We start from the raw sequence: 10,242 nt of genomic DNA on the forward strand, positions 1-10,242 counted from the left end.
AGGCTTGGTGGGTGAGGAAGAGGAGAAGGAGAGAGAAGGACAGTAAATAAAGGCTTGGCGGGTGAGGAAGAGGAGAAGGAGAGAGAGAAGGACAGTAAATAAAGGCTTGGTGGGTGAGGAAGAGGAGAAGGAGAGAGAGAAGGACAGTAAATAAAGGCTTGGCGGGTGAGGAAGAGGAGAAGGAGAGAGAGAAGGACAGTAAATAAAGGCTTGGTGGGTGAGGAAGAGGAGAAGGAGAGAGAGAAGGACAGTAAATAAAGGATAGATGGATGGGGTGAGGAAGAGGAGAATGGATGATGGAGAGAGAAGGACAGTAAATAAAGGCTTGGTGGGTGAGGAAGAGGATAGATGGATGGAGGAGAAAGGAAGGAGAGAGAGATGGATGATGGAAGAGGAGATAAAGGACAGTAAATTAAAGGCTTGGTGGGTGAGCCTTAAATTGTCCTTAATTAGCCACATCTTTCAGTGGCTGGCTGAGACCTGTCCTCTTCTCCTGCTGCTGTGTCCCTAGAGCAGGGTTCCCCAACTGGTCCATCTGGGCCCGCGGGTGGTTCTCCTGCTGCTGTGTCCCTAGAGCAGGGTTCCCCAACTGGTCCATCTGGGCCCGCGGGTGGTTCTCCTGCTGCTGTGTCCCTCGAGCAGGGTTCCCCAACTGGTCCATCTGGGCCCGCGGGTGGTTCTCCTGCTGCTGTGTCCCTAGAGCAGGGTTCCCCAACTGGCCCACCTGGGCCTGCGGGTGGTTCTCCTGCTGCTGTGTCCCTAGAGCAGGGTTCCCCAACTGGTCCATCTGGGCCCGCGGGTGGTTCTCCTGCTGTTGTGTCCCTAGAGCAGGGTTCCCCAACTGGCCCACCTGGGCCTGCGGGTGGTTCTCCTGCTGCTGTGTCCCTCGAGCAGGGTTCCCCAACTGGTCCAATTGGGCCCGCGGGTGATTTTATTTTGGCCCCTTAAGTTTAGTGAGCAAAAAAAAACTAATTTCATTGTTGGACATAAATGAGTAAAAACACCACGGGGTTTCATCACATCTTGTCAGAGTTTAAGAGATGGAGACTAAACCCATCTCCTCCATCTGGTATATGTTTATTGTTTTTAATATTTGACCTTGACTACTTGTATTAAAGGGTTCTTAGTATTTTTACGGGTCTCTCCTTGGCTCTGGTATGAAAGGCTACAACTCAAACCTTGACATACAAGGTACCATATATCTGGGGTAACCCAGCTTTGGATTCTGAGAGTATACCATATATCTGTACTACCCAGCTCTGTAAAATACTATATAGACTGATTAAACCCAGCTTTGGATTCTCAGTATACTATATAGACTGGCTGCAGTACTACCCAGCTGTGTGGATTTGTCATATTTTGATTAAAGGAAGGGGTATACCATATACTGGTGATTACTACCCAGCTGATGGATTCTGAGTATTTAGACTGGTGATTACTACCCAGCTGTGTGGATTCTGAGAGTATACCATATAGACTGGTGATTATCCTGTTAGTTCTACCCAGCTGTGTGGATTCTGAGAGTATACATTATATCTGGTGAGTACTCAGGTTGTTTACCTCTGGTGAGTAGCCCAGCTGTGTGGATTCTGAGAGTAAACCATATATCTGGTGAGTACTACCCAGCTGTGTGGATTCTGAGAGTATACCATATATCTGGTGAGTACTACCCAGCTGTGTGGATTCTGAGAGTATACCATATATCTGGTGAGTACTATCCAGCTGTGTGGATTCTGAGAGTATACCATATATCTGGTGAGTACTACCCAGCTGTGTGGATTCTGAGAGTATACCATATAGACTGGTGAGTACTACCCAGCTGTGTGGATTCTAGTATACCATATAGACTGGTGATTACTACCCAGCTGTGTGGATTCTGAGAGTATACCATATAGACTGGTGATTACTACCCAGCTGTGTGGATTCTGAGAGTATACTATATAGACTGGTGAGTACTACCCAGCTGTGTGGATTCTGAGAGTATACCATATATCTGGTGAGTACTACCCAGCTGTGTGGATTCTGAGAGTATACCATATAGACTGGTGAGTAGAGTTTCAAAATTCTATCAACATTCCCAACATTTACAGGTTTTCTAGATATCCAGGTTGGAAGAGTTCGGAATAAAACAGGCGATCCAGAATCCTTCAACCAGGATTCCTGGAAAAACCTGACCGAGTTTTGCTACTTTACTGCACTGAGGAAAGGTGTGATTTTTCTGCCCACTAAATCACATGTTGACCACAAGGTGGCGCCACATACCACAACTAATAATACTTCATTTACACATCTAGTCACAAGGTTTCCCTTTAGTGGATGGTTGTATGCTGTGGATCTATGTATTCTCATGAAGGCCAGCTACGTGTGAGCAATTATCAAATCATAACTCCTGGCATGGATGGTCAACCATGTGGACTGAGGTGGTATGGGGGAAAGATGCAGACAATCAAAAGAAGACATCAAATAATATTTCAGATAATTCAATTGAGACCATAAACACACAGAGACAGACTCACACAGACTCACACAGAGACAGACTCACACAGAGACAGACTCACACAGACTCACACAGACTCACACAGAGACAGACTCACACAGACTCACACAGAGACAGACTCACACAGACTCACACAGACTCACACAGAGACAGACTCACACAGAGACAGACTCACACAGACTCACACAGAGACAGACTCACACAGACTCACACAGAGACAGACTCACACAGACTCACACAGAGACAGACTCACACAGAGACAGACTCACACAGACTCACACAGAGACAGACTCACACAGAGACAGACTCACACAGACTCACACAGAGACAGACTCACACAGAGACAGACTCACACAGACTCACACAGAGACAGACTCACACAGACTCACACAGAGACAGACTCACACAGACTCACACAGAGACAGACTCACACAGAGACAGACTCACACAGACTCACACAGAGACAGACTCACACAGAGACAGACTCACACAGAGACAGACTCACACAGAGAGACTCACACAGACTCACACAGAGACAGACTCACACAGACTCACACAGAGACAGACTCACACAGACTCACACAGAGACAGACTCACACAGAGACAGACTCACACAGACTCACACAGAGAGACTCACACAGACTCACACAGAGACAGACTCACACAGAGACAGACTCACACAGACTCACACAGAGACAGACTCACACAGACTCACACAGAGACAGACTCACACAGAGACAGACTCACACAGAGACAGACTCACACAGAGAGACTCACACAGACTCACACAGAGACAGACTCACACAGAGCCAGACGCAAACAGACACACAGAGCCAGAGACAGACTCACACCAGGGCCACAGAGACAGACTCACACAGAGCCACATGCAGACAGACTCACACAGAGACAGACTCACACAGACTCACACAGAGACAGACTCACACAGAGACAGACTCACACAGAGACAGACTCACACAGACTCACACAGAGACAGACTCACACAGACTCACACAGAGACAGACTCACACAGACTCACACAGAGACAGACTCACACAGACTCACACAGAGACAGACTCACACAGAGACAGACTCACACAGAGACAGACTCACACAGACTCACACAGACTCACACAGACTCACACAGAGACAGACTCACACAGACTCACACAGAGACAGACTCACACAGACTCACACAGAGACAGACTCACACAGAGACAGACTCACACAGACTCACACAGAGAGACTCACACAGACTCACACAGAGACAGACTCACACAGAGACAGACTCACACAGACTCACACAGAGACAGACTCACACAGACTCACACAGAGACAGACTCACACAGAGACAGACTCACACAGAGAGACTCACACAGACTCACACAGAGACAGACTCACACAGAGACAGACTCACACAGAGACAGACACAGAGCCAGACGCAAACAGACACACAGAGCCAGACGCAGACAGACACACACTCACACCAGGGCCACACGCAGACAGACTCACACAGAGCCACATGCAGACAGACTCACAACGCCACACGCAGACAGACTCACACAGAGACAGACTCACACAGACTCACACAGAGACAGACTCACACAGAGACAGACTCACACAGACTCACACAGAGACAGACTCACACAGACTCACACAGAGACAGACTCACACAGACTCACACAGAGACAGACTCACACAGACTCACACAGAGACAGACTCACACAGAGACAGACTCACACAGAGACAGACTCACACAGACTCACACAGAGACTCACAGACTCACACAGAGACAGACTCACACAGAGACAGACTCACACAGACTCACACAGAGACAGACTCACACAGAGACAGACTCACACAGAGAGACTCACACAGACTCACACAGAGACAGACTCACACAGAGACAGACTCACACAGACTCACACAGAGACAGACTCACACAGACTCACACAGAGACAGACTCACACAGACTCACACAGAGACAGACTCACACAGAGAGACTCACACAGACTCACACAGAGACAGACTCACACAGAGACAGACTCACACAGAGACAGACACAGAGCCAGACGCAAACAGACACACAGAGCCAGACGCAGACAGACACACACTCACACCAGGGCCACACGCAGACAGACTCACACAGAGCCACATGCAGACAGACTCACAACGCCACACGCAGACAGACTCACACAGAGACAGACTCACACAGAGACAGACACACACAGAGACAGACACACACAGAGCCACATGCAGATACTCACACAGCACCACACGCAGACACACACACAGCACCACATGCAGACACGCCAGACAGACAATACAGACTTACACAACACCACAGGCCAGACACACAGAGGAAATCAACCCCCCCCACACCGCAGACAGACAGGCCAGACACACAGAGGAAATCAACCCCCACACCGCAGACAGACAGGCCAGACACACAGAGGAAATCAACCCCCCCACACCGCAGACAGACAGGCCAGACACACAGAGGAAATCAACCCCCACACCGCAGACAGACAGGCCAGACACACAGAGGAAATCAACCACCCCCACACCGCAGACAGACAGGAGAAAGCCTTTCTACTTCATTAAAGAGAAGCAGCTTTTTTCCAGAACGTGATCAGAAAATACAACTGTTTCTCCATCATATTTCCTTTTTATTGGGTTTTTCTTTTCCTATGAAAAGCTGCTGTTGAAAACAGCCAAAGTGAAGTGCTTCAGTCCTCATCTTTCTCCAATCGCATCCCTCCAAAACTACCATCACATGGGTACGTACGGGTGTTCTTATTGGCTCACTGAGAATGTATCTGACCCTTGATTGTAACGCTTGGTGTTCATTGTTTGCTGTGGTTGTTTGAATTGAAAGTGTTCAGGGCGTGAGGCATGGTCCCCTGTCCTGACCAGTTATTGTCGTCCACCGGCTCCAGTACAGTTTTAATCCAGGTTGTTGTTGTTGACAGGCATGGTCCCCAGAACAGTCCCGTTTTATCCACGTCGTACAGTACGTCCAGTATTGCGTTGCTCCGTGCTCACCTCCTAAAAACGAGGTACAGCCGGGCGACCGTCTGTTTCTATTTATTTTTAATCTTCTCCAAAATAGATGTCATATATATAATATATACACACGAACTCATCTCTTTATTCATCTGTGATGCCTGTAAGCCCCCCCTCCCCCCACAAAAATGGAAAAACATTTTGTACTTTTATTACAAAATTGTAACAAAGACAGTTCGTTCTTGTTCTCCTGTTCATCCCTGGAAGGAGGATGAGGCTCAGTGAATACGGACAGCTGGAGGTTGTCTGTCACTGATTGGTGGATAATTCTTGTAGGCAGAAAAGGGGCAGAGAAATGGTGGATGGAAAGGGAGCGAATGACAGAACAAACAGAAGGGAAATAAATGTGTGTTTGAGAGTTAATGTCCAAACTGAACTATTATGGGTCTTGTCTTCACATATTAACAAATCTACAAACATCTTTTGTGTTCTTTTATTACGAAATAGAGCTACAATATGAACATTGCATTTTCTCCTGGCCTCTTGTCTGTCTGTGGGTCTGTCTGTCTGTCTGTCTGTCTGTGGGTCTTCCACTCTGCTACAGTAACATTGTGTTGAGGTATTATCTGCAGGTCACTGTGTTCTTTGAACACTTCTGTTGGATAATGACAGATCAACCTTGTTCCTTCACTGTCAGAGGGTCTGTGTGTGTATTATGATGTCACGGTGCTTCGTGACCAATGGGGAGGTCTGAAGAATGAGGCGTAAACAAAAAGGTTCTGAATGTTTTCAAATTGACAACCAACCAAAACAAAAGGGACAAGGTCAGGAAAAAAACTGGGAAAAGAAAAAATATATATATTTAAAAAAAGAGAAACCAGCGTCTGATTGGGCGGCACATCATTCAGTTCAGGGGAAGAAGGACCTGCTCGGAGCCAAAATGGTCGCCGGATTTCCCTCCATTTGGCCTAAAGTCAATTTGCCAGACGGTGGATCGAGGAATAAAAAGCAGGATGCCTGAGCCAGCCACACCGGCATTCGCTGTCTGTAGGTCTGTCCGTCTGTCTGCTGTGAGGAACCAGGGCCAGGGACCAGAACTCTAACCAGGTCTAGGATCCCATGGTGGACTGAGAACGAGGGGAAGGAAGTCTCTCAGAAGGCTTGCTGAGCTGGGTTGTAGTTGAAGGTGGATGGCACGTGGGGTCTCTCCTCTAGCTTCTCGTATTCCAGATGAAACTCCTAGAAAGGGAGGGGAGAAACAAGGGTTTTAGGGACGGTAGAGGATAACGGCAGTGGATAACGGCAGTGGATAACGGCAGTGGATAACGGCAGTGGATAACGGCAGTGGATAACGGTAGTGGTAGTGGATAACGGCAGTGGATAACGGTAGTGGATAACGGTAGTGGTAGTGGATAACGGCAGTGGATAACGGTAGTGGATAACGGTAGTGGTAGTGGATAACGGTAGTGGATAACGGCAGTGGATAACGGTAGTGGATAACGGTAGTGGTAGTGGATAACGGTAGTGGATAACTGTAGTGGTAGTGGTAGTGGATAACGGTAGTGGATAACGGTAGTGGTAGTGGATAACGGTAATGGATAACGGTAGTGGTAGTGGATAACGGCAGTGGATAACGGTAGTGGATAACGGTAGTGGTAGTGGATAATGGTAGTGGATAACGGTAGTGGTAGTGGATAACGGTAGTGGTAGTGGATAACGGTAATGGATAACGGTAGTGGATAACGGTAGTGGTAGTGGATAACGGTAGTGGATAACGGTAGTGGATAACGGCAGTGGATAACGGTAGTGGATAACGGTAGTGGATAACGGTAGTGGATAACGGCAGTGGATAACGGCAGTGGATAACGGCAGTGGTAGTGGAACGGCAGTGGATAACGGTAGTGGTAGTGGATAACGGCAGTGGATAACGGCAGTGGATAACGGTAGTGTTAGTGGATAACGGCAGTGGATAACGGTAGTGTTAGTGGATAACGGCAGTGGATAACGGCAGTGGTAGTGGATAACGGTAGTGTTAGTGGATAACGGTAGTGGATAACGGCAGTGGTAGTGGATAACGGTAGTGGATAACGGCAGTGTTAGTGGATAACGGTTGTGGATAACGGCAGTGGATAACGGCAGTGGATAACGGCAGTGGATAACGGTAGTGGATAACGGCAGTGGATAACGGCAGTGGATAACGGCAGTGGATTAGTGGATAACGGCAGTGGATAACGGCAGTGGATAACGGTAGTGGATAACGGCAGTGGATAACGGCAGTGGATAACGGCAGTGGATAACGGTAGTGGATAACGGCAGTGGATAACAATAGTGGATAACGGTAGTGGATAACGGTAGTGGATAACGGCAGTGGATAACGGCAGTGGATAACAGTAGTAGATAACGGCAGTGGATAACGGCAGTAGATAACGGCAGTGTTCAGCTGAAGTAGTGGATAACGGCAGTAGATAACGGCAGTAGATGACGGCAGTGTTCAGCTGAAGTAGTGGATAACGGCAGTGGACAACGGTAGTGGATAACGGCAGTGGATAACGGCAGTGGATAACGGCAGTGGGTAACGGCAGTGGGTAACGGCAGTGGGTAACGGCAGTGGGTAACGGCAGTGGGTAACGGCAGTGGATAACGGTAGTGGATAACGGCAGTGGATAACAATAGTGGATAACAATAGTGGATAACGGCAGTGGATAACGGTAGTGGATAACGGCAGTGGATAACAATAGTGGATAACGGCAGTGGATAACGGTAGTAGATAACGTTAGTGGATAACGGCAGTGGATAACGGCAGTGGATAACAATAGTGGATAACAATAGTGGATAACGGCAGTGGATAACGGCAGTGGATAACGGCAGTGGATAACAATAGTGGATAACAATAGTGGATAACGGCAGTGGATAACGGCAGTGGATAACGGCAGTGGATAACGGCAGTGGATAACGGTAGTGGATAACGGCAGTGGATAACGGTAGTGGATAACGGCAGTGGATAACAATAGTGGATAACAATAGTGGATAACGGCAGTGGATAACGGCAGTGGATAACGGCAGTGGATAACAATAGTGGATAACGGCAGTGGATAACGGCAGTGGATAACGGCAGTGGATAACAGTAGTGGATAACGGTAGTGGAAAACGGTAGTGGATAACGGCAGTGGATAACGGCAGTAGATAACAATAGTGGATAACGGTAGTGGATAACGGCAGTAGATAACAATAGTGGATAACGGCAGTGGATAACGGCAGTGGATAACGGCAGTAGATAACGGCAGTAGATAACGGCAGTGGATAACGGCAGTGGATAACGGCAGTGGATAACGGTAGTAGATAACGTTAGTAGATAACGGCAGTGGATAACGGCAGTGGATAACGGCAGTGGATAACGGCAGTGGATAACGGCAGTAGATAACGGCAGTGGATAACAATAGTGGATAACGGTAGTAGATAACGGCAGTGGATAACGGCAGTGGATAACGGCAGTGGATAACGGCAGTGGATAACGGCAGTAGATAACGGCAGTGGATAACGGCAGTAGATAACGGCAGTGTTCAGCTGAAGCAGCATATTAAATACAGAACATCTCTCGAGGAGAATATTGTACATGATAGAACAATACTAGAAGCTTTCTATGGGGGAATCAGCAGGTTTACAAATCCTCTGGGAGTGAATGATCCCAGATGTCAAGGGTCCATGTTGGAAACACACATGTCAACAACTGCATGACAAAGCACATCTATATCAAACCACATACACTTTTGCAATTGGAAAAGCTGTTGTTATCTTGCCCCCCAAAACAGTATTTCTAGTTGTAACTACAACACCTTGGGAAAGTATTCAAGCCCCTTCCTTTTTCCACATTATGTTACAGACTCATTCTAAAATGGATTACATCGTTTTTTTCCTCATCAATCTACACACAATACCCCATAATGACATCACAATACCCCATAATGACATCACAATACCCCATAATGACATCACAATACCCCATAATGACATCACAATACCTCATAATGGCATCACAATACCCCATACTGACATCACAATACCCTACAATGACATCACAATACCCTACAATGACGTCACAATACCCCATAATGACATCACAAAACCCCATGACATCACAAAACCCCATAATGACATCACAAAACCCCATAATGACATCACAAAACCCCATAATGACATCACAAAACCCCATAATGACATCACAATACCCTAGAATGACAGCACAAAACGGGACATACCCCATAATTTTTTCTTCAAATGTATTAAAGATATAAAACTGAAATACCTTATTTACATAAGTATTCAGACTCTTTTCTATGAGACTGGAAATTGAGCTCCAGTGCATCCTGTTTCCATTGATCATCCTTGAGATGTTTCTACAACTTGGACATGATTTGGAAAGGCACACACCTGTCTATATAAGGTCTCACAGTTGACAGTGCATGTCAGAGCAAAAACCAAGTCATGAACTCTAAAGAATTGTCCGTAGAGCTCTGAGACAGGAATGTGTCGAGGCACAGATCTAGGGAAGGGTACCAGAAAAGGATTGCAGCATTGAAAGACCAAGAACACAGTGGCCTCCATCATTCTGAAATGGAAGAATTTTAGAACCACCAAGACTCTTCCTAGAGCTGTCAGCCAGGACAAACTGAGCAATAGGTGGAGAAAGGCCATTGGTCAGGGAGGTGACCAAGAACCCAAGAAGAATGGGAGAACTCCTCAAA

General features: G+C 47.1%; 1 protein-coding gene across 1 annotated transcript in view; it reads right to left on the minus strand.

Annotated features, from left to right (window-relative positions):
- Positions 1–5,979: 5,979 nt before the first annotated feature.
- Positions 5,980–10,242, minus strand: part of LOC112240825 (CCR4-NOT transcription complex subunit 2) — a gene marked incomplete at its 5' end in the record, with an annotated part of 17,900 nt that continues 13,637 nt past the window's right edge. The window contains 1 exon segment of the mRNA XM_042315335.1: positions 5,980–6,739. Within this exon segment, the coding sequence (XP_042171269.1) occupies positions 6,653–6,739 (87 nt within the window).

Source organism: Oncorhynchus tshawytscha, unplaced genomic scaffold (assembly GCF_018296145.1).
Source record: "Oncorhynchus tshawytscha isolate Ot180627B unplaced genomic scaffold, Otsh_v2.0 Un_contig_6931_pilon_pilon, whole genome shotgun sequence".
Classification (NCBI taxonomy): domain Eukaryota; kingdom Metazoa; phylum Chordata; class Actinopteri; order Salmoniformes; family Salmonidae; genus Oncorhynchus; species Oncorhynchus tshawytscha.